Source organism: Pimephales promelas, chromosome 15, assembly GCF_988280905.1.
Source record: "Pimephales promelas chromosome 15, fPimPro1.hap1.1, whole genome shotgun sequence".
In the NCBI taxonomy this organism is placed as follows: domain Eukaryota; kingdom Metazoa; phylum Chordata; class Actinopteri; order Cypriniformes; family Leuciscidae; genus Pimephales; species Pimephales promelas.
In genome coordinates this window covers 17,578,979-17,605,134 of record NC_142783.1, presented here as the reverse complement: position 1 = coordinate 17,605,134, position 26,156 = coordinate 17,578,979, and the positions used below count along the sequence as shown (strand labels likewise).

The window sequence follows — 26,156 nt, the reverse complement described above, 5'->3', positions numbered from 1 at the left end:
CTCATTGGGTGGATGTAACATGAGCTGGATGATTGACTGGTTGTGATTACGCTGCCCTTGAGGGTTTAGCTTCGTTGTAGGTTTTTCTCGGCCATTATCACAACACTGATGGCACACATGGCAGCATTTAGAAAGTGCCAGGCTTCAGGTATGCCAGATCCGTCACACACTCTGTGTATTGCAGCATAGCACTCATATGCTGAGCATCTGTTGGCTCAAAAACATATCTCTTTGTTTTGGATCCAGCCCCAGAATCCTCATGGTGGTAAAAGTTGTGTTTAATTCTGTCGCTATATCAAAATGACAAGGAGACCATCAGTTTTTTAAAAAAAAAGAAAAAGAGAAAAAGAAACACACATACACACTTCTCACTCTTGCTAGCAAAGGGCATTCACTCTCTCTCTCTCTCTCACACACACACACACACACACACGCACACGGTGTCGTGTGATGCCTTTGCCAAACCACAAGTAAGGGGCCAAAATTCCATAGGCAAATGCTTGAACCCAGCAGGGCTCTGACAAAGGGAAAAGAAAAATCAGTGGAAAGGTAACGTTAGTGAAAAGTGTACAAATTGATGTGCTTAAATTAAGGCAAATCCCTAAGGACTGAATAAATGGAGCTCATTTCAAAGGCAAAATTCTGAAAAACACACAAGCAAGTAAAAAGACACCGCATTTAGAAACATTTTATCGGGATTTCAAGGAGGAAAAGATCACACAAGCCGACGCTAAGTAAACCGAGAAAAGAAAGCGAATCGTAAACATGTTACTTAATTGCATACTAGCAATAAGATGGATTAAACCAATCAGGTAATAGACTAAAAATGGGGGAGGAAGAAAACAGGAAGATCTGGCACAAAATTAAAAAGAAGGTGGTAAACGGTCACATTTTTCTTTCTATTCTCACAACATCATCCATTCAGATAGAAAAGACACCCAAGCCCTCTATTGCAGAGAATAGTCATCTTGTTTAGAAATAAATAGGCCAAACAATAGATTAGAAATGCCTGTCTGCCATTGAGGGTCTGTTTTCTTCTGCTTGCTTTATGACGTTTCATTACATAGAAAGCCGTTTAAATGACTGCTCTTTTTCTTAGACCAATTACAGGAGATATCTGAGACAACAGCCAGCGAGCGATGCAATAAAGAGACCCGCACAAACACACAAATGTGCCATCTCCTCTTTCTCTCCGGTACATCCGACGCCATCTCCTCTGAACCCCCACAATACCCCCACCCCCCCCCCCCCCCCCAAACACAAATACGCAAATACACACTCACTCACTCACACACAGACACACACACACAAATCCCCACATCCACAAGCGCCACCACCACCAATCATAGCCTTGACGCCAGGACATCAATTCTCGCAAGTCGCAGAAAATTACCATGCATGAATGCAAAAAAGCCTGATCAGGAGTAATTAACACGGCTTCATATGCAAATTTTATTAATGCAGAACTACAAAGTCATTATGCAAATGCAACTTTCGTCAAGCCTCTTGACAAATATTCAGCGCTCCAGCCAAAGAACAGGTTTCTCTCTCTCTCTCTCTCTCTCTCTCTCTCTCTCTCTCTCTCTCTCTCTCTCTCTCTCTCTCTCTCTCTCTCTCCAACTCTATACTTTTTTCAAGGCACAGAGAATGTATAACAAGTATGTTAAGTTATTTCGAACTTGGGAAATCTTTTTTTTTTTTAATATTCTTATGGAAGTTTAAATCTTAGCAGTAAGGCGATGATGGCCAGGCATCCGCAATTAAAAAGCTGGCTCTTGGTAATGACTGTTTGGCTTTGGAGCGAGGTAATGAACCTGTAATTCTGGGGGAAGCGTGGGGGAGGTGGAGGGGATGCGGATATGAATATGCATGAGGCTCACTGCCTTTGATGATTAAAGAAAATTTTAATATTTAAATGAGTGCATGCAAAGTGATTAACTGAAAAAAGCAACGAGGCAAAAATCTGAAAAGGATTTCAAGATGCTGAGAAGAACATGGATGCAGCTTTCCTTTTTTATGGTCTATTAATGACTAAAACTGTTTTCTCTCGTTCTTTAACTCTCTCTCTCTTTCTCTCTCGTTTTCGGCTTCTCACTCCTCCTGGCTTTTCCCGTTCTTGCCGCTGCTGGACACAACCCAAATGCAAGGATTTGGAAAGCATTTCAAAAGCCAAGTAAAGGTAGCACTTTCCTGAATTTTGAAGTAGTGGATTAAACACACAGGAGGGAAGAAATTAAAGTCTGGTTCACCAAAGGGGATGGCTTTGGCAGCGTGTAAGGCCATGTTATAACTATGAAGGATGGTTCGACATGCACCGCAGAGGACCACGTAATCAACCGCAGATTAACAGAGATGTTGCTAAAACACTCTACTTTACATGACGGCCACAAAACTAATGGTTTTAAATGTATCGTTGAATAGATTTTAGCTTTATTGATTGATGTCACTCTAATGCAAAAACGCAAGTTAGTTGAAATTTGAAGGCTTAGCATGCAATCTGGTCTTGATAACATGACAATAAAATCCTTGCATGTTTGGTTGGACATCCCAAAAACTTCAATGCCACATTCAAAGTACCATTAAAGGGATAGTACTGATAGTTCACCCAATTGTATCATCATTTACTCACCCTCAAGTTGTTTCAAACCTGGATGAATTTCTTTCTCAAAAATATATTTTGAAGAATATGGGTAACCAAAACTGTTGATGGGCCTCACTGACTTCCTATATGGAAGTCAATAGGGCCCATCAACTGTTTGGAACAACTTGAGGGTTGCATGTAAATGATGACAGATTGTTTTTGGGGAGAGCTATCCCTTTATCATGCATCTAGACTGCAAATTTGAAATACATGCATGAGGTAAATAAAAAGAAAAATGCTGCATTATAAATCTGAACTGCCAATGGCTACTGCAGCTAATGCAGACATTTAAAAAAGAGAGGGGTGAGAAGAAAAATGGAGAAACTAGACAAAAGTGGGCAATTATCACTTCAAAAAGGCTGCTTGGTGGCACTTCGGGCTTTATTGAAACAACTAAAAGGGAATAAAACAAGAAGACCAGCAAAAGAGCTATGTCTGAAGCAACATGTAAAAAAAAAAAAATCAAACACGGATTTATCTGTGCACATTGATTCAGGCATAGCCCCTGCACCAGGGCAGGCCGTCCTCCTGCCAAGCCTTTGTGATTCTTAATTGAAAAAAAAAAAAAATGACATGTGCGTCATATTATGGAAGCATGTTTTCGATATCTCCGCGCCTGTTGTGTCATTATTTATTGAAGAGCCCTCCCAGTGTATATGTTGATTCTGAGAGAGGGACATGTACTCTCAATTGAGTTGTTCTCTGCAGCGAGGGAGGATCCAGATATCTGTTTATTCTGGACTGTGCATGTTCATCTCTGCTGGGCAGAAAATGAGAAAAATATACCATCTTCTGATGTCCTCAAAATTCTGTCTGCTTCATAACAATGTTAAACATCTAATGGGCAGCACATGTTCTCTCAATTCCACTCTAAATATTGAATTTAGACATTACAATATAGAAAATGTGAACCGTACATAAAAGATAGACTAAACCATGCTAGTTGACTGAAGCCAATACCTACAGAGTTACCCTAATACCTAATAACAAATAAATGCTAACATTCAAAGCTGGCAAACCGTGCTGGCACCACACCGCTGCAAGTGAAACTCCGAAACAAATCTTTCTGGGCAAAACCTCAAAAATAGGTAGGAAGTGAGGGCACGTAACAGGAACTGGCTGGCCAGGCTCGTATCACTGAAGCCAGGAACGGATTGTTCTCCAGTGCATTAAAACCTCTGAGAACAGAGATCTACTGTACAGTCTAACTATTGAGATAACACAAGCACACACAATTTTTAATACTAAAATAAAACTTAAAGTACAATGAAAATATATTACAGACTTAAAGGGATAGTTCACCCAAAATTGAAAGTTCGGTCATCATTTACTCACCCTAAAGTTGTTCCAAACATGTATGATTTTCTTTCCTCTGCTGAACACAAAATAAGGTATTTTGAAGAATAAGGGTAAGCAAACAGCTGATGGGCCCTATTGACTTCCATAGTATGTAAAAAAAAAATATTATAGTAGTCAACCAATGGCTCCATTGTTAGGTTACCAACATTTTTCAAAATATCTTCTTTTGTGTTCAGTAGAAGAACGAAATTCATACAGGTTTGGAACAATTTGAGGGTGAATAAATAATGACAGAACTTTTATATTTGGGTATACTATCCCTTTAAACAAACACTCAGTATCATTTTAAATAGGGATGCACCGATATGAAAATTTTGCCAGATACCGATAACTCTTTATATTTGAAAGCCGATAACCGATATATCGGCCGATAAACTTAAATCCAAATTTTTGTCTAATTTTGAGAGCCTGATTACAAAAACAAAAGTCTCACAATTAAATCCACGACCCAAGCACACAATTATAATGATGTTCTCATTATAGTGTTGTATAGCCGGTATGACAGATTTGCGTTGCTCATGTCGTCCCGAACCAGATTTTCATTTTTTGAAGAGATTTCAATCATATTTCAAGAAATTAAAAAAAACATAAACAGTTCTCAGCAAGTGTCTCAGCTGAAGGGATTAATACATTATTTATCGGTTTTAATATATCGGCCACAAAATGTTCACAGTCAGCATAATTAATTTATTCTGTGAGCAAAGGTGTCCAATAAAATAATCTGATAATGTGATTCCTGTTCAACTGCCCATGTGATCTCAGCATCCCATGAGGTGAATTTCTCCATGTTAAATAATACTTGTTTTATACTACTGATAAGACCGGGGTCTTTTTTGCACACATTCTCATGCACTATTCATTCCTGTACATGTTAAAAATTTTAATCAAGTAATAAATAAATAAATGACAGAAAGCACATTTAATTACCATTCACAATGAATCTGTGACCATCAAATATGCCGATACTGAGAGTGTCAGGGCCCGAACAACAAGCGTTTCTGGCTCCTGATTAATGGTTTTGCATTACACCTACAAACGGTTCTGCCACTAGACTCAAGACGGCATTAATGGCAGATGCGGGCTCCGAAGCGACAGGGGCCCGGCAGTGTGATCACTCTCAAGGAAAGGCAGAGTGAGAGAGGAAAGTGTTTGAGGTAAATTTCTTTATAAATATAGCATGTCTCATGAAATATTCACCGCGACGAACTGGTGAGCCAAGGGTCAGAAATAACTCCCCCTGACGCAGCACTTGTTAGACGTGTAAAGCTGTGCGAGTGCGCTTGGATGGTGTGAGTGGAGAGAGATCGAGAGAGGGAGAGAGAGTGAAATGCTGACAGAAACAGGGACCCATCTCGGCAAAAGACATGTCCACCATCTCACCACGTGCTACGCTGGCGTTCCTATGGTAATAGAATGCGAGTTAACTGATGCAGCCTGCTGTGAGGTTTTGACTGAGCACTAATGCGATTGTACGGCAATTTTTCAATCATTTATAAACATAGATTTACACTGTTTGCAGTATTGCCATTCCTTCCTCAATACTGACATTTTTAGTACTAGTATTAAAGTATTAGTATTATTTTAGTGGTATATTAGTTTTAAACGTACTTTAAGTAAGCCCTGCTTAATATACATTTAAACATTGTCATTATCAAATAATTAATCAAATTATCTAAAATATTTGTTCTCAGCATTCAGAATCGTATTTGCAAACTGAATTCCGATTCGTTTTCTTTCGTACACCTAATTGCATATTAGGTTGTTATTGGCCTAAACATAATGAAACATACCTTACTTAATGAAACAAAATTACATATTGAGTGGCAGTCAATATAATGTGTAAATATATACAAAAACAAAGCAAAAATTGTAGCTGTTATTTCCTAATGCTCTAACAGAACCATTACTGCAACCAAATCTCAATCAAAACTTTTAGGAACATTATCCTCTTCCTATTTGTCACTCTTATTTGCATGCTGATATTTAAGCTAACCTCAAATGCAATGTAGGTTTTGAATGACACATGGCTGGATCACCACACATTCACACCATCAAGAGCTTGACTGCAACCAACACTAAATACTAAGCCTTCATTTACACCCCATCTGAATCAGATTTCTTGAAAACTTATAACACTACCATACCAAGTATGACAAACAGAGCTTGACAGTCTTTACTTTCACCACGTTTTGCTTATTCAAAATGTACAAACTTCCCATCTGATCATTTATACGTCAGTGACTATCTGAGGATTCAAAAGCTTATTTATTTTAAGAATTAAACATCAGCAGGCAAATAAGAAAGACAAATAGGAAGCTAACATTTCATTATGAGTTTCGATTATTAGATTATTCAGACGTGATAACAGGGCCACTTTAGACGAAGTCTACCTTAACCAAAAATACATATTCTAGGAATTTATGCATAATATTATCTCATCGCATAATCCTTTTGTTTCAGGTTCATGAGATCATATTACATTATTGCTCTTTAATTAAGGCATCCTCACAGCGAACGGTTTCAGCACAATGCACCGTGTGGGTTACTCACAGCACCTCTATTGGAGATCTATAATTAAATAATACGTACCATTAAATGCCTGGCCAGCTTCAGCAGGCTAAGCCATCTAGATGCGTTAAGGGGTGGTAAATGTCTTATTTATTTGTTTATTTATGCACTTATTTCACATTTGGACTGCTTAATGGTGCAACAGCTAGCTATGTCGGCCATCTCATGGCCCTATTTGTGCCACTGAACTGTTTTAACCTTGCTGTGCTACACGAGAGGGGCTCTTAGCGGCTTGTGCACGCAAACCAAGCCCTCCCTTTGCCCCCAGCAGCAGTTCCTATTGCCTGAGGGTATGCAGAATGTCATATTTTATTTAATTAGGGCCATTAAATATAATTAAATTCCGCTGAAACTTAAGAAGGCTAAGTGGCAATGCAATACGGTGCCGCGCGAGCCTGTGTCCTGCTGATATTTATGCAAGAAATATTGAATTCAACCCTCAAGTGGTTCCTCTTCAATGGCTGTCCCGTATTGTCATAGATAACGTTGACTTTTTCATACACACTAATAAAGAAAAAGCCACTGGGAGATTTATCGCTAAAAGCAATTTCAGTAATCAGAATACTTTATCACAGGGTCTTTTTCAACTGATTATAGGGTTTCGGGAGCAAAGCACATAGTGTTTAGTTATCATTACGGGGTCTCCAGAGAATGGTTACGTATGCGACTTAATGAAGTTGCCGTTCAGTACGTTCACTCAACCAAAAACAAAGAATCACTTGGATGATTTTCTTCCTAAAGGCCCGTAATATACCGCAAGATATGAGGCATGATATTGGGAACGTTAACTTCGGGAAGTAAAGCCTGAAATGAGGCTCTTCCCATTGGACTATGGGTGAATCACACGTGAGAGGCCGAAAAGAGAGTCTGGCTGATGTGATGGAGGATGACATGTGGGAATGAAGCGGTGCAGTTTTAGACCTGTCACAACAGTGCTCGTGTGTCAAGGTTACACGGACGGTTTAATGAAAAGATCAAAATGCCGCTGTGAGGGTCTGGAAGTGCAAGGAACTCTGGCGAAAATAATGTTGGTATGATCAGAGTTGGCTTTTGGAATCGTATTGATGGATCCAGAGGTGCCTCACCCACATCTCTCTCTATCTCCCACATTCTCATGCCCTCTCTCATTTCTCCTCTTGAAGCTAGCAGATGGATATATTATAGGAGGAAAAACAAAACAAATTCATGAAAAATGATCTGTGCTTTGCCGAGCAAGGGTACCACTGCTATTTTGAAGGCGGAGTGGCTGAGTGTTTTTTTGCGTGTCATTTTCTGTTTCACGTCGAGAACAAATGGAACGGGAAAGGTTTAGCATAAAAGAATACTTTAACCTGCTGGGAGGCAATTATGGATACAAGGCAGCCTGTGAGTGTTTAGCCGCACGCTCAAGCTGACATTCAAGCGTCTTAATCACTTTCAGAGGATGTTTCATCTGCCGTTATATTCTTCTCTGCGAACTGCCTCCCTCTCCAGCCCTGAATTAATGAAAGGTGTAAAATTTACTCTTGCTAACTGCAATATGATTTACGAAGGCAAATGAACACCTTTCATTTTAAAATCCCATTTTTCAAATTCTTAAGTTTAAATGAGATTAAAACTATTTTTCAATGCAGATATTACCACAAAGGTGGCTTTGAAATAAAGAGAGATTCAGTAATTTTGTATGGCATTGACTGAAATAACATCAATTGGGTAATCACAATTTTTTAAATCAATTTTCTTTTCATCCTTAAAATAAAAGCTCATGTTTTTTTTGTTGTTGTTGTTGTTGTTGTTGTTTTTTTGTTTTTTTTTACATGAGAACAAAAATGCAGTATACTCTAGAATAAGTCAATTTAAAAGGTTTACATCAACAACAAAAAAAAGAGGTATTTTTCCCAAAAATAAACAAAATGGACAAAAAATGCAAAGAGTCCAAACACCCACAAGTGATCAGTTGACTTAAAGGGTTAGTTCACCCAAAAATGAAAATTCATCTTCGGAACACGGTTTAAGATATTTTAGATTTAGTCTGAGAGCTTTCTGTACCGCCTCCATTGAAAATGTATGTACGGTATACTGTCCTTGTCCAGAAAGGAAATAAAGAGATCATCAAAGTAGTCCATGTGACATCAGTGGGTTAATTAGAATTTTTGAAGCATCGAAAATACATTTTGGTCCAAAAATAACAAACACTATGACTTTATTCAGCATTGTATTCTCTTCCGGTTCTGTTGTCAAGCCACGTTCACGAGTCTGCAGTGACGCTGATGATGTGTTATCTGGTGTGTCCTTGTATTCGGGTTCAAATAAATATGGCTGGGCAAAAAAATGCAAGTCTTGCTCTGTGTCGAAATCCTTAGACATGTTTGCGAAGATTATTTTGTTAACAGCGTTTTGTTTCGTTTTGTCTCCCTCAGACTGTAAACGAAGCTCGGGCGCTCCGCATTACACGTCAGCAGCGTCTTACGTCACCAACGTCACTGAATGCGGCTCGACAACAGAACCGGAAGAGAATACATTGCTGAATAAAGTTGTAGTTTTTGTTATTTTTGAACCAAAATGTATTTTTGATGCTTCAAAAAATTCTAACTAACCCACTGATGTCACATGGACTACTTCTTTGTTTCCTTTCTGGACAAGGACAGTATGCCATACATACATTTTCAATGGAGGGACAGAAAGCTCTCGGACTAAATCTAAAATATCTTAAACTGTGTTCCGAAGATGAACGGAGGTCTTACGGGCTTGGAACAACATGAGGGTTAGTCATTAATGACATAATTTAAAATTTTGGGTGAACTAACCCTTTAACTTAAAAAAAAAGTGAGGAAACCCATTAACCCAATAAATTTCATGCATAATTGAAAAAATTACATTACGTGGAACTTTAGTTCACATAACCTATTTTTTTTTTTCCATTACGCATTAAAAGTTTAATTACGTAAGAACTTTAAGGCAATGGGTTTCCTTACTTTTTTAAGTATTTTTTTTTTACAGTGAACTGTCAATTGCAAGAAAAATTGACTTAAACTATAAGTATTACAGTCAAACTGTAATGAAATTCAACTTTTGCTGACGTAAGCAGTGTATCATGACTGTCACTTCAATGAATAATATCATTAAAAATCTTCAATTAAGGGCGCTTGCACATCTTTTCCTCTAGAACACCACAACACAGATATGTGAACAATATTAAGTCAAAAAAAAATTGTTTCTTTTGAGAAAGGGGGGGGGGGGGGAGTGTTATAAATGTTTCACATTTTCGCTACTGCACTGTTTGTCATTAATTACTAATCAGTAATTCTTATAAATAAATTATAATATAGAAAATATAAAAGGTTAATTTGACTATTTGCTGGTGCACTAAAACTTTCACTTTTGGACCCTGACCTCTGTATTTAGCAAATTGTGTGGTTAGCAAAGCACACGTTTACCAGTCAGTCTTTAAAAAAAAAAAACATCACTAATGAACTGTAGTGGAACAGTTTGCACGTAACTGTGTGAAAGCCTGCCTCATATTTCACAACTAACGCCAACACGCTCTCTGTGCGAGCAGCCAGCCAGTCAGTCAGTCTAGGCAGAGAAGTTTGCATCATGTGAGGTACTGAGTAATTTAGCAGCGGCCTCATTATTACAGACATTTAAATACACGAGGCATTGTGGTGGCACGGAATAAATTGTCTCCGATGCCTCGGGTAACTTTCGCAAATAAGGATTGCGAGGCATTAAAAAACGACGTTATTAAAAACCGAGGCAGTGTCATAAGCCGCTCCCCTGCGTTTCCCCCGGTAACTTTGTCCAACCTAGAATATTATTTTATGAGACCCATTTCCCAAGATCCCTCCGGCTTCTTTGTGAAGGACTTGACTGCGCTGTTTTGTAAGATAACTGGGAGAGTTCTCTCCCTACAGCTGGACTAAACTAAACTGCCTCTTTACCCCTATTCAATAGGAAACTCACTCTTTTAATCCTACTCTATTTCTTTCCTTCTCTCTTCTCCTCTCTCTCTCTCTCTCTCTCTCTTTTTTTTGAGCATTTGAATTTTAATGAGCTTTTCACCTTTTAAGCAGATGGCTCAGGCTGGATTTCTCCATGAAAGTAGGGTGAGTTCTCTGTCACGTCTTGCACAATTTGTTTCAACTACCAGAGTCCTTCAGGGGGTTTTAGGGCTTTGAGTCAGTAATGTGATGTTTCACTTTGCACGGCGTAGGCTCCCCTAATGAAATCAGCTGAAGGAAAAACAATCTCTCTTGAGGCTCGCAGATGAGCGGTATCACAATCACTACAGGACGCCCAGAGTCCTACCGAGGTAAATGAGTGCGTGTCTCCTTTTGTCTGCAACTCTGCAGGCTGTAAGTGTATGTTTGTGCACATCAGTTTTAGAAAACACGCTGGCGCGAGAGAACGTTCGGGTTCATTAGCGCCAGCTTCTTATGCCTGCTTGAAACTTTTCTGGAGCGAGTTTGACCTACCTGCCAGGCCACTTTCTAGCTTGGGGCAAATTCCTTTTGGGGGCGTCAACAGTCTCTCGTCCTCCTCTTCAGGTGTCACCTGGATTCCAATTTCGACCGGTTCCACCACTTTTCTCAGCTCGGCGCGGGGCGGCGAGGGGCTATTGCGGTCTGCCATCTTGTCGTGGCAGCCGTGGCCAGACGTTAGACCCTGGCATTGCTTTTTCTTGTGCTCGATGAAGAGCAGAATGTCCCCCAGTGGGAAGGTTAGTTGGCACTGGCCACAGGTGAGGAGGTCGTGGTCGCCCAAGCCCGGAGGCAGAGTCCCAGGCATGCTTGGATCCAGCAGCGGGTGAGAGTGGAGATCAGCCACGGCCAGTCCCGCATCCACATGCTCAGCTTCCGCTACAAGGAAGACCAAAAGACAGAAGTGTTTTGAGACAACATGAAATCTTAATAAAATCTCCATATGTGAAGTGGTCTAAACAAATAAAACATTTCTGAATCCTACTTCTGAAATGACTTTTCTTTTCTGCTGATGTAACCGATGCCTAGTGGGTGAGAAAAATATTAACCAATAACACCACAGAATAACATGTTTAATCCAATTTCACTAACCAATCAGATCCTGATAAATAAAATAAAATCACACCCTTTCCTACAAAATATTCTGTTTTTACTCTGAAATACATCCCTTCATGCAAATTAAATGCATTTACAAATTATGCCTGACTTCACCCTATTTGAAATACAAATAAAATACTGGCCACTTGGATGAGTAAAAATATTTATGAATATTAACCACATTTTTCTTTTCTCGCTTAATATTTACAGATGTTCATTCATCTATCCGTGCATTTTTCCTCTTCCAGATTCTTGAGCCTGCCTTCTTACACAAATTCATGCGAGATAATATATATATATATGTATATCAGTATGGGAAGTTTAAAAATTTAAATATTGGCCGATTGGATGGCAAAAAATTATTAACCAAAGCACAATACGCTCTCACAATCCAATCAAATAAAATCTAGTGTCACTTTAAATTATTTCCCATTAAATATTCTATTTTACTCAGAAATGCACTAGTCACTTTATGCACATTGACTAAGTTGATTCAACTTTAACTCATTATTTGCAAATGAATCTAAATCGTCCCATGCATTTTCCCTCCAAAACTGCATCCCTAGCCACCTTCATTCACTAATTCATGAAACAAAAACCTGACTTAAACACATCAGTGCAGGAAATTGAAATAAAATACAAATGGCGTGGAACTTGAGACATAATCACACATTTTCAGGGTTCAGGGTCAGGTCATTTAGCATTTAGTTATTTGGCAGCTTGTTAAAATAAAGGAAATTAATGTTGGGGCCCATTTAAGCATTCACCTATGTCCCATGACAGTCCCACTAAACTTTGAGAGCAGAAAATAAAGGCCGACTTCAATTTAATCATCCCAGCGGCCACACACGAGGCACCTCGCTCTCGTTCAGCGTGTTCTGTCCTGTAACCAGCCAACGCTTGATAAACATCCATATGTGAGGCCAAGACCCAAGAGCAAGGAACTGTTATTAATATACAATACAGTACTTGTGAGGCTGAGAATGAGTCCGCCAGACTTGAAACAGAAAGAGAGTGAGTCTGAAGGGAGAAAAGAGAGAGAGAGAGACCGAAAAAAGCAAGAAGGAAGGAGGGAGGGCTACGTTTTTGGCTGCGAGAGATATTTGCACAGCCATGAGAGCAAGAGGCCCTGCAGATCTTCTGGTTGATTCTGTCACCTAGATAAACAGTGCAGTGCAACGGGCGTTGAAACCACAGAATACCCCGGACAACCTCAGTCCCTCTCCCTCCATTTTGAAATTTCAGCCTCACCTTTAAGTATGCGGCCACAATCGGCCCTTTGTAGCCCAACGCCGAGTGCAAGAGCAGTTTTATCAAAGACAGTAGAGGCCCTTGACAAAGCCCCCTCGGGACCCCCAGACAGACAGCTCTGTTGATGTTACATTTGACAGCTTATCCTTGCGCCATACTAATCATAAGATCTAGACAAACACCTCTCTGACTGCCACTTTACACTCTTCAGTTTCCTGTCACTGCTTTCATGCTCTCTCTACTCAACACGCTGCATGATTTGGGTGAAAGCAGGAAAAAAGAAGAAAAACACTACCATAGCAACACTTAGAGCCACACAGAGAGCAGGTGCAGATTTTTGAAGTGCACATAAATCTGGGAAGAGAATGAAAGCAGGAATTCTCAAATTGTCAGAGCCTAAGTGACAAACGTGAGACATTTTTTAAAGAAACAACGACCCATAAGAGCACATATTAGGATCTAATTTATTACACTGTATTTTTAATTATTAAATTTGGCCTGCGTACGTTATGCGCTTTTCACCAGTACAAGGCCTAAAAGCCTCTCTGAGGCCAGAGAAGCGAGTGAAATAATGCCGCTCACTGGAACGGCATGAGAAGAGACAGGCGCCGAGCGAGACAAAGATGGAGGAACAGACCACTCTGCTCACACAACACAGGTAGCCCTGTTTACATCTCCCAGAGGAACCGCCTAACCACTAATTTTCGATGATAAATTACGAGCAGCCTGCGCATCCATCTGTAATTTGTCCACGGTCCAAATTATGAATGCGGACAGATTTGTAATGTCAAGCTCGGAATGCAGCTTTGAAAACGAAACCACTAAACCCCCTCTTATCTCCATTTCAGACGAATACGTACTACATTAGAGCGACTTTAGATCTGCATCCTGTTAAACAACAGCATCTGAACACTTCGCAATCATATTAAGGAAGCATTTCAGTTAGCGTAAAGCATTAAAATAAATCTTATTGTCACTGGGTTCGGATTTTGCACCATATGAAGGAAATGATGAAGGAAATAACTGAAGATGACTAAAGTACTTCAACCCTCCCCACTTAAATCCAGCCCCCCCGATCAGACCTCCTCCGGGCAATATCAGACCATCTGTGCATTAGATTAGTCTGCATGTAAATAAAGAGAAAAGCCTGAAGAGACTCATCAACCTACAATATTTAATACACTGCACTGAAATTATGACTGCGACCTATTAATATATATATATATATATATATATATATATATATATATAATATTTTCTAATTATCTATTTTTTTTTCAAAAAAATGTATATACAATATATATATATATATATATATATATACATATATATATACATACATACATATAATACGATACAACTATTTTTGTATAAATTCGTTGTTGTTTTTTTTGTTTTTTTTTGACCCCACTATAAATATATTCTCCATTACTGGGGGTGGTCTCACAACAAAAACTGTTTTACATTTATCTGTAACTACACTTGGACCTGTGAGCACCTGCACAAAAAAAAGCATATGCGTTTGAACCGATAAATGAATATTGCTGCAGGCATATGTACGTGAGCAATATGCGTGCATGTACGCCTGTTTGTGTGCCACGCATTTGTGCATCCTGGGAAGGTGCACCAGCAGCGATGCACACACACACACAGGAACGACTAACCCTAACATACACATCACTACAGGAAGAGATCTTTTTCAATGATTTACAAGTTCAAAAAGACAACATGAACAACAGTGTATATATTTAACATTTGTAATAGTCAAGCTGTAATTAGTCTAACCAAACAGGTAATGTACAATAAAATAAGCAGAGTTAAACTCTCTGAGTGAGAGTGAGATTGCAGCCTCTCTGTACTGTGGGAGAGAATTTAAGGTGTGCTAGTGGAAAGCGTTAGTTTAATGTGTCAGAGGTCTAGCACAGACCTGAATCAAAGTGACAGCTGGAGAAAAAACCCAGAGTGGTTAAGAACGAGCGCAGCTGAAATTTTCTCTCTCCCTCTGTCCCCTTCTTTTGCTCTGTCTGTGCCAACCACAGGAAACACGCTGCTTGCAAGCAACGCCGCTAGTACGCACTTCAAAAGAAGGGACCCCCGTACACACAAACACACACACACACACCAGGTGTTGTAATCATGTAAACATTCAGCAGTCTTGGACTTGACTATAGAGTGTGAACTAATCCACAAGGGAGTAAAACACCATAAATATGTCATTAATTCACCCTCCTGCCATTCAAAACCAGTATGACATTTTTTCATCTAGAATGTTCTGCAGCTCTTTTCAATACAATAAAAGAGAATGTTCAGTAAATATTAACTTCAAATCAGTTAAAGACACAGAATATAGAATATGAACAACTATGATGGTGCATTTAGGGAAAAGAGTAGCTCGGACATTCTTACAAACATCTCATTTTGCATTCCACAGAAAAAAAAGAAGGTTTGAAAAGACAAGCGGTTATATAAATGACAGAATTTCCACTTTTAGGAGATCTTTTTGTCTCTTGAAGGTACGAGATTGAACTACGCAGGCCCGATCCGGCGGTTTGTGTTTCCTGCTCTAGGCAAACAGGTGAGAGTCTGCAATTCCTCACAGTCGCGCACACACTCTCATCCACCAGCGATAACAATGCTGTCACCAAGGTAACATTACAGCTCATGATTTTCTCTGATCCCTCAACAAATACTCTATATAATTCTATCAGGGCCACCGAAATGTCAAATGTTATTTGTCTTTATCAAGCACTCTCTGGCAGGCGGAGAGAAAGACAGTGAGGGACAGTGGAAGTAAGACAGTGTGAATAATATTTATAGGTGGCTAAAAAAGGATGATATGAAATTAAATCTTGCCTTTGGATAAAATACACTTACTTTTTTACCTCAGTTTCATTTTTTTTAAAATACAGTACGCAATATTTTTCATGCACATACTACCTTAACATCCTGCAATTAGTAAAACATAGAAATGCCTCATTCACCCAAGAAATCAACATTTATATGAGTCAGAATGAACAATAATGGGATTATAGGAAAACATAAAATCTAAAAAAAGACATGGCTTCCAAAAAACGAACATCACAAGGCACGTCTTAACACAGTTCTGGGATTTATCCTTTTCCATTCTGGATTTGCGCACCATTGTTCACAGGCCCTCTGACTCATACTTTCGAAGTCTTTTTGTTTGTGAGGAGCCAAATTGCTGTTGACAGGTATTTGGCTGATCACGGTACAGTCTGCATTTCCCTCCAAAACACACAAAGGTCTGCGCGTTACGTAACAGCTCTTTAGCAGCCCAACGTTAGCGTACCTTTCATCCTCGGACTGTCGCCCTGCAAACCTCACCATTAACACTTGGCGCTATTTGGCTCACGGTTGAGCTGCTGAGATTTTCCGTAGCGATATCAGGAGTCTCAGACATCTTTCAGCCATTTCTAATGTTAGGGCCTAATTAGACAACACACACCATTTACCGGATTTCATATTGTTTTTTACTGGGTCCATAAATTTTCGTATTTAAATCTTGAAAGACTTTATAATGCCGTCCAGATATAAAGATTTACCCCGTGCCAATTAAAGCCATTCACAGAACTGTGTGAGCCGAGGGCTGAGCGTGCTGAAAATGAAAGCCAAGGAAAGGGCCTAATCAAACAATAAAAAGCTCCGCTTTACTGTTTGTGCGTTATGTTTCCCCATCAGCCCAAACTGCACAAGAGCAGAAGTAGTGGGTGGGGGCTTCGCTATTTGCGCTGCTACGTACACAAACCTCACCACACCAGCCCACAAACTATAATTCTGAAATACCCACTCTGAACCACCCGCTACCCGAGCACATAAGATGCAGGAGCTGAGTAGGACAGGCTGGATTTGGGTTGAGCCTTCCACTCAGATGGCACGCAAACAAACCAACACAAACACACAAACAGATTGCAAAGAGGTAGCGAGTCAACGGCAGCAGTCTCTCTAATCATTTCACGTCCGTCGTGCGCGCGTGCAAAAGGCCTGTGTAACACATGCACACGTATCAGCGGTGCGTACAGGAACTTATCAGGAATTAATTAGTCTGCCATTAATCTGTAACCTACAGTCAAGCGTACCAACGCACAAACCGCAAACCTCCGCTTTGTGCTATAGGCCTCTAGTTTTTCCTGTTTTCTCTTGCTTCAAAACTTCTCTGTGACCTGTTTGTTTAGCTACATTTGTGTCAAAATGTATTACATAAAACGCTCTTCAATAAGTGACACCATCATGTTTTAGAAAACTGCTAGCCCGAAGGCCTTTGCAAATCCTATCAAATAAAAAAAACAAAGAACCGCACTCGTTCAGGATATTCAGACGGTTTAGCTTGCAGAGTGCTTCTGTGCAAATGCAAAGCACCTCGGCGAGGTTTTAAAACAGTACTAAATGCGTGCGCGGTGGTGGCGTCCATGTGTGAGCGCAAAGCGTGGTGCATGTGCAAATGAAGCTGTTAACAAGAAGAGAACAGGGATCATCGTGGCACGCGGCGGCGTTGGAATTTTAAAAGCGTGATCCTCGGCCGCCGCCGTGGCACTAGTCCATTGTTTAATTAAAAAAGGGGGGGGAAAAAGAAAATGGGTTGTCTTGCAGGTAAAAAGAGATTAACATGATGATGTCCACTGGGAGCCCGTCTAAGCATCACTAACCCTTTATCTGCAAATCTCATCAGGGAGATATTACCTAATATTTTCACAAGGAAAGAAGACGGGAGGAATTATGGGTAGCTGGAACGACTAAATATCACCTGAAGCTTAGCTTCTCTCACTGCGAAGCTTTTGTTTCTAATGAAATAACACTAAAAGGCACATGCTGTATATCTCAGTCACAGAACTAGTAACACATTCCCACACAACACACTCATCTGATGCTGAGGAAGCGGAGCGTTTCCATGCTTGGAGCCGGTCAGAACTCAGCCAGCTGTGGGACGTCAAACACTCAAGCCACTATTACGAGAGTCTGTCTCTCATAAATCAAGCCACGGAAAACTATGCCCACTTTTGATGCCGTCCAAATGATTCAGTCGCCTTGATGCGTTTATACTGACAGACAGCCATAGACTTCTGTACGTTTCATCAGAGAGGGCTTTCTGTTGCTCTCTCCCTCTCTTGCTCGTGGCGCAAACAAAAGGCACCTGAAACTGAAAGGAAGAGAGAATATGCAAGCATATTAATCAAATGTGCCAGGCAGACATTTTGCCCATTGTTATGTAGAGAGTGTAAGCTCTGTAGAGGCTACCATTTTTTATATCACAGACTCAAATTTATTTATTTAGATGGCAAGAACAATAGGTCCTCAGTCAGAGGGGCCCACAAGTTCCAGAGACACTTCATCATTCACTTTTAAGCACGCTTGGAAAAACGAACGGGGGTGACGTTCAACCTAAATTTGTTTGTTTTGGTGTCACGCTTCATGTCCTTTCTATATTTAAAGCTGCACCTATCAAATTCTTATTACACCTCTAAATGAGCACTGAGAAGCGATCCAGCTCTCACTGTAAATTATTAAATAAGTGCTTGAGCGCTAAAGACAAAGTAAAAAAAAAAAAAAAAAGTGAGAGAATGACAGAGCCATCATGTTTTAAGAGCAGCTGCTGCTGTGAGGCGTTGACAGTTTGCATCTGAGCATGTGTGTTAATGGCAGTATCGTTCGAAACATCTATGCAGAGTCGTCGGAAGCCGCAGCCCCCTATTTCACCATTTAAGTACATTTAGGAAATATGTTTTTAGACCTTTTCAGAACTGCATTCCACCCCCACTGGCAGACTTAGAGCTCCCCCTAGCAGGTCATGGCCAGAAAATGCTGCACTGCAAATGCAAAGTAGACAATTCAGCACCCAGACAAAACAAGGACATTTGATTTCCTGAACATTAAAAGAAATTAATGAAATGAGCATTTAAAAAAGAAACTTGAATATATTTTAACTTAAAATATGCTATATTTTTTATATATATATAAAAAAAATAATAATACCCTCCCTATGTCATATATACATACTTTTGCAAATGACAAATAAATAAGCAAACATTTTAGTAATAAATGAACAAATAAAAAGGAAAAGATGATTTATTATGGGTTTCTGAAGCTGCACACCTGCATCGAAATATCTGGACTTTTTTAGTTACAAACTATAATCAAATATGTTAATGTCTTAACAAACAGGCAAGAATGTGTTTTGATTCTAGCTATTATCATAAATTAAATTCTCTCAGATGTGATGACGTGAAGTGATGGCTAAAATTGATGTCCTAAGCACATTCAAAGCAAGTTTCCTGTGCTGGCAGGTCTAATGTGAAACATGCATCTCAAGCAAGAGCTGAAAATTTATGTTACAACTTCATAATTTCGTAGCTCACCGGAGGAAAATTACCTTCTCGCTGTCATCTGATTTTCTTCATTTGAGGATGACATCTGTTAACTCGCTTTAAGATTTATTTTTAAAGCACTACTGTATATAACGCACTACACTGACATGACAAATTGAACAGGTGTAAAAATCTCATTTAAATTCAGCTAAATTGGTGACGACATGCTCACATGAATGTACTAAGTGAACGTAAACAAAGAAAATGTATCTAAAAATGACAATAATGTAGAGAACATTAAGGGTTTGTACGCTACGTAATTTTCATAATTCTTATTAGAAAACGACAAAACTGTAAAACACTCTGTGTTTTTAGTTCTGTCAATAAAATAGAATGAAAATTCCAACATGTACACACAAAATACGCTAAACACTGCAACTGTTCCTATATCACGCAGAACTAATAAACCACTGAGTTTATAGAATATGTGTTTGAGTGGCGTGATGTAGCACACAACCACAGTCTGATAAACCATTACAACTACTAATGTACAGCACTGCAAAGTTTGCAGATCGCTCACGCCGAGAACACATAAATTACCATGTGGACGTAGTAGACTACACACACACACACACACACTGTCTCTCTCTTTTTCTCCAGAACACTTGTGCAGACAAAAATTGCCACTCACTAACTCAAGGCTAATCCAGCTAAGACACCGTGGTTAACAAAACTGAATACCAGAGAAAACATGCTGACGAGCAGACATGCACACACACACCCTTGTTTACACCTGCAAATATGTCCTCAAAAATGAAACTTTAAGGTTGGGACCTTTCTGTTTTTGATCTTGACATTTAAAGCAAAATTTGACTACTACAAAGAAAAAAACAAAAACAGAGATATCAACTGTCGTCCACATTTTGCTGCTCTACAAGAAGCTTTTCGCCATAATCAGCCACATATCAAATAGAGTAAGAGTGATCAAGCTGGCTCAGGGTCTTTGAGCTTGCACATTTGCACACATGCTAGCATACACGAAAAATTCAAGTACGAACGAAAACCCTCGTTACATCAAAATCATAGCCACAAACTCGTACACATCAGCATGTGATGAGAATTCCGAACGTACCCCTGAGCTCAGATGACTATCTGATAGCACCTGGCCTACATGCCCTCTGCTTTAAAAAAAAAAAAAACCCCACTAAGGCATGATACGTTTGAGGAACCTCTCTGAAGCTTATATATATATTCGTTCACCGGTGATGCAATGAACACCTTTCAATCTAGTTTCTAAGAAGGAGAAAGTCAACCACCTTCCTTTCTCTCGCTCTCTTTCACTGTGTGCATGTAAAAACACACAAAAACTTGATGTCTAAAGTGGCGTCTGCTTTACTCTGTGCACGTCTGCATTTGTGTCCGTGAGGGAGAGAAAGCACTCAGGGAAAGTTCCTTGGTGTAACTGGAGCATTCTGAAATTTAAAGCCCAAATTAATAACCACAGCCATTGTACATGCAATGACATGTGATAACTATAGCGACAGAAATTTAAAAAGGGTCATTTTCTACTAAACAAGAATGATTGTTTTACATTGTACTGTGTATTGAACGGATGCAATTTATGCAGTAAACAAAATCGGTTTGCACATGCACATGCTGGTGCACAATTAAATATGAGAAAGATATAAACGACTGTCGTGATCGCATATGCGGATGACACACAAAAAGGGCAGTGCATGCCCTTTGGCAAACCTAGCTGCATGCAATGCAAACAAGATCATGTGCATTAAGCTTTAAATAACATCTCAATTCTCATTCAGTCATAGACATATTCGTAGGACTCAGGCATATTTGTAAACTCAACAGCAAATTCGAACACACAAAGCAAAGGCATGCTAAATGTTTACAGTGCAACCGCGTATACATATGTGCACGAACAGTAACAGATTAAGCCATTGACGAAAGAATGGTGTGTGTTAAGGCATAAGCATACATGGCCCTAACCCTGCAACACAAAACAGATTTGGGTGGTATTACATCACTAGGTTCTGCTATGAATTATCTATGCTCTGTAGACTACACTTAAGCATGAATATGAAACTAAATCGGGACAGATTTCATTGTCTTTTGAGTTATCTGATATGTTTTAATGCAAAAGTTGCATTCTAGGAAAAATACACGTTTTAAAATTAGTTGCTGGATGTGTGTGTGTATATACGTATATATATATACACACACACACACACACACACATACACTGTCTCCTACAAATGATGTAAAAGTCTCTCAAGGAAAATCTAAAAAGGAAATTACCATCAAGCAATCGAATATAACTCTCGTCTTTGTTTGGAACTTTGTCACGAAAAGTCTCTCTATTTCAATGTCTGATTTAATTACCTACGCTGTACAGTCACAACCTTGACACGGGGGCAAAGATAAGTGTGAGAAACATTATTAAAACTGTCTCCTTTGTTTCTTTGTATTGTGCAAACTTCTGTTTTCTCCATAAAAGTACAGGCATTGCATAAAAAGGTGAGTTGTGTAAGAAGCCAATTCAAAAATGTATTTTTTATTAATTAGTATAACAGCAAACGTAAAAGTAAACTTGACATTAGTATCGCCTACTTTGAGATCAAGTTAAATTTCATTTAAATAATTTTCCTTGCTCTGACACCTCTTTTACTTCAAGTGCACATCTAAGATTTAAAAGCACAAATGTTGCACAATTACAACCAATTTAACCTAGTTTTAAAAAAACAAGTTCTCTGCAACCGTGCAGTGTGGGCACTGCAAAAATAAAACCTTAAACCTTTCATGTGCTCGGAGGTTACAGGTAGCTACTCCCCTTGAGAACTACTATCTTGTCAAAAAGTGCAAAGACTTTGGTTTAAAACGAAACATGATACATAAAGTTTCACTGCATTAGGATTTGAGAAGACAGGCCTACAACTCGAGTAAGTCATTTATGTAGGTTAAATAAAATGTATTTTATCTTGCAATAAATTATTTCAATGATCATAATATGATATGATTCTATATCTGTATAGCCCAATAAAATGTCCAAGTCATATATAGGGATTAAACAAGAAAAAATTAAAATAAACCATATTTACTCTAAATTAGCATAATTTATGAAATTATGTCTAAATACTAAAATAACATACACCTCAATCAGCCTAAACTAACTAAACTTAACATTAACTTTGCAAATACGTCAATAATCAATGCAATTTAAAGTTTTTAATCTGATCTAATGGCCTGCTAACAATTCTTACATGAATCCAAACTATCTGATAGCCTATTAAAATAAAAAAAATAAAATAAAAAGCACAACTAATACAAAACATACTAAATGAAATATTTGTATTTTAAGGTAGTCCAGAAAATGGTTCTATTAATTCTTTAAATACAGTTTCAAGCAAATCACTTTTTAATTATTTTAAGTAGCACTAAGTCTATAAATCTGACTGTTTGCTTAAAGCTCATAAACATCTTAAGAATTAATTGAATTTATTCAACTGTTCCAATTCTGTTCTTCTACTTGATAAGATTATAATGATTTAACGCATTTGAATGTATCAGTTCATCACTAACACCACAAACTCACACACCAATCGTTACTTTACTAGACCGATAAAAAATCGCTAAACATGGCTAAATAAACACCTAAACGCAAATAATACTAATAAGTAAAACAAAAGATTGACTTACGTGTTATAATTTCTCTTTGCGACAAATGCTGAGGGTTTCCCTGCTTGCGACGGGACATTGCCCTGGCATTTACACTGGCATCGCCCAGAGACCCGCACAAGGAATAGTCGGCTCGCGTCTTCTGTCCTCCGTGTCCGTGGCGTGAGCTTGTTTCCTCCCTCGGTAACAAACTTTTTTTTTTTTTTCCTGGGACTTCCAAAGAACTGCCAGAGCTCCGAGCCGTGGATAGAGATAAGGGGTTCCGAGAATGTGAGAGAAGCGAAAGTGTCTTTGCGCTCTCCAGATGACCAGAGACGCGCAGACGCTCAGTACCTCAGCAGCGACACACACACATGCACTTCAGTTGTGCCGCGCGAGATCTGTCCGAGGGCGAAAATATCCTTGACGAGTGACAGTTGTGAAGAAACCACTGGAAATGTCTTAGAATGTGATACCCGGTGCGTTTGGATAGGTTGGACCCTATGGTGGCTCTCTCTTCGTCCGGTCTGCGCCTTGTGGATTTGTCAGAGGCAATTCTTTTTTTTTTCTTTCTTTCTCTGAGTCAAAATAATTCTAAAAAAGAAAAATAGTCTAGGCTACTTATTATTGGATAAAAACGAATCCAATTTCTCCTTGAGTTGGCACTTGATTGTGCCAAGCACTGGACAGTTCTTCTTCTCTCCTGGGCTCGAAGTGCATGCGATGCCCGGTTACTTTGCACTCTCTCCAACTCTTTGCACTTGCTCCCTTATTCGGCTTTGCGCACCGGAGACCAGGGACATGGACTTGCCACCTCCTTTCCAAATGAATGAAGCTTTTTTTTTTTTTTTTTCCCCTTTCTGCCTCTATGAAGATGGCGGAGTCCTGCTTCTCCGGGAGCTCTCTGTGTCTCTGTGGCGAGGGCTGCCTCCGTACAATGGGATAAAATTCAAGTTCAAGTGCGGACGTGACGTTAAGTCTACAGTGGGAAAGAAAATTGGAGACTGCAAGAGCACTGGGGGCGACTAGTGGTGGCTTTTCACAACTATCGGATCACCAGAACAGTGGTGGAGAGCGTGGACATCGCGAGCCGCTGTCTTACACACACACACACACACACACATGCACGCACACACGCGCGCGCACAAACACACAGCACCTGACAGACCGGCGCACTGCTTGTCTGTATCCGCTTTACTGCAAATAAAGCAATGCAATATTGCATGCACTACAACGTTAGCTTTTATATATAAAAAAAAAATTATAAGAGTTTGCCCGTGCTTATGTTATTGTGCATTACATGTAGCCTACATATTTTATGCATGCAAATAAATAATACAAATAGGGAAACTGTGATATTGATAGCCATGCATTAACAGTAAATATTCAAATTAGAAAATCTATAATTATTTGATTGAAAGATTAAAGCGTGAATGCATGCTCAAAGAATACACTTCAGCGAGACATAAGTGTGCTGTTTTCCTCACAAGCAATAAATTATATGAGACAAGACAGGCGTTGATATACTCACATCACATTTCTTCTTTATGTGTTTTATGTCCTACAGAAATGGCATTATTGAATTAAACTCACATTTGGAGAAGAAAAAAAATCTGAAGGAAGAAAAAATATTGTGAAGTGTGCAATGTACATTTTTTATCCATTTTATTAGGCAATCTAATGTATGTTTTTATCATTTAAATCCACATATTATTGTTGTTTAAAATTTGTATCACATGTACAGTATTTGAAAAAATTAAAAAACACTAGAACTGTTGCATGCGCCGAAATGCAAAACTGAATACTGGAGGAAATGAAAATAGGGAGGTGTGTTGTGCAAATGCATGATTTGAGTTTACTGGGTTGAAATGCAAGCTGTGTTCCTTTGCTTCTGTTTTACACTCAGCGTGCATCAGTAATATGAAAGCTGGTCATGTGGCTCAGGTTTTTTTGGACCATTTCTCACTGAAATTCCAAAACTGGAAATAAATAAGACGATATGTGAGATATAAGTGAATATGGAGGGTAAAAATTCAGTTAAGGTTATTCTGTGGTTTTTAAAAACGTACCCGTCTTGTAAAAAAAAAAAAAAAAAGACATTTTTAATAATACTGTATATTGGCACAGATTCTTCAGTATCGGTATAGGTTCTTTAACATTGTGTTTTAAAAAGTTAAAAAGTCTTTTATCAGTCTCTAAACCTTCTTTCTCATTAGAACCAACCTTTATTTTTATTTATTTAGTTTTTTTTTTTTAAATTCTACTAAAGTCAAACCAACTGACATATGGTGACAAAGGTTATTTTACTATTGATTCCAAAATAAATTCCATTGAATCATGCATTCTGGGTAATCTACTTTCAAATACACAGTTTGCACTGTTGTTTTAAATTTCAAGTGTGAACCTGGGCTTCTCAACAGTGTAACTCCATAACCTGGCTAGTTTGTTTAAAATGACACTTCAATTAAAAAAAAAATAGAGGTCACACTTTAGTGTTCATACATGTGTTAACACTGAGGGAAACTAATGAACTACAAGCACAAAATATGTAATTATTTTCTAGAACTGCATGTAATTAGGCATTCTTTTTGTTATTGCTATAGCACTTAATTATAGTAACATGTAATATGTGAACATGTTTAGTGTAAATTGAAACCAATTAGATGCTGTGGAAAAGTAAGCTAATGGTATGGCTATTGAGAGGGAACAGGACGAGTTATTACCATTTTAATTCATATGGAGACTGTACCTTCAACAGTTGATTAACTTTGTGTGTAAAAGAGCCAAAGGCGCACAGAGGGTCAGGCTCTGTAGTGCCCAAATGAGAGCGTGTCTGCGTCGATCCATCTGCTCATTATCCATCATGGGATGTGACGCTGGCTGGGTGGCACAGCCTCGCCAACAATGCTGTATATCCTGCCACTGTCTCTCATATATCCTCCGCCCCCGAACTCTGCTAAATGACACCACAACTTTCACGTAAACTCTTTGAAGAGATAGACAGATGGATATATATATATATAGATAGACAGATGTAGATAGGCAGATATATACTGTAGGCAGGTAGATTTCTTGTCGTGTATCAAGGAAACTGAGCCTGAGTTACAGAATTACATTTGAAATTCCAGGTGTTGCCAAAAAGTGACATTTTTATGATTTACAAGAATGTTTAAATCTGGAGACATCATCTTCCTGGAAATCAAGGTTTTTGCTGATACGGGCTCTGCTACTGCTGGATTATTCCCCCTATAAAAAACATGAAATGTTCTTTGAAAAGCAGTGGTTGCCCAC

The 26,156-nt window shown here is 38.9% G+C and overlaps 1 protein-coding gene across 2 annotated transcripts in view; it reads right to left on the bottom strand.

The window, feature by feature from the left end:
- bcl11ba (BCL11 transcription factor B a) overlaps window positions 1-24,537 on the bottom strand; it is a 50,918-nt gene extending 26,381 nt beyond the window's left edge. For both annotated transcript variants that reach the window (XM_039671050.2, XM_039671041.2), the window contains exons 1-2: window positions 22,908-24,537; window positions 11,023-11,406 (exon numbers count right to left, since the gene is read on the bottom strand). In XM_039671050.2, coding sequence (XP_039526984.1) covers window positions 11,023-11,406; window positions 22,908-22,965 — 442 coding nt within the window. In that variant the 5' untranslated portion in view covers window positions 22,966-24,537. The remainder of the gene's footprint in view (window positions 1-11,022; window positions 11,407-22,907) is intronic.
- Window positions 24,538-26,156: the final 1,619 nt, after the last annotated feature.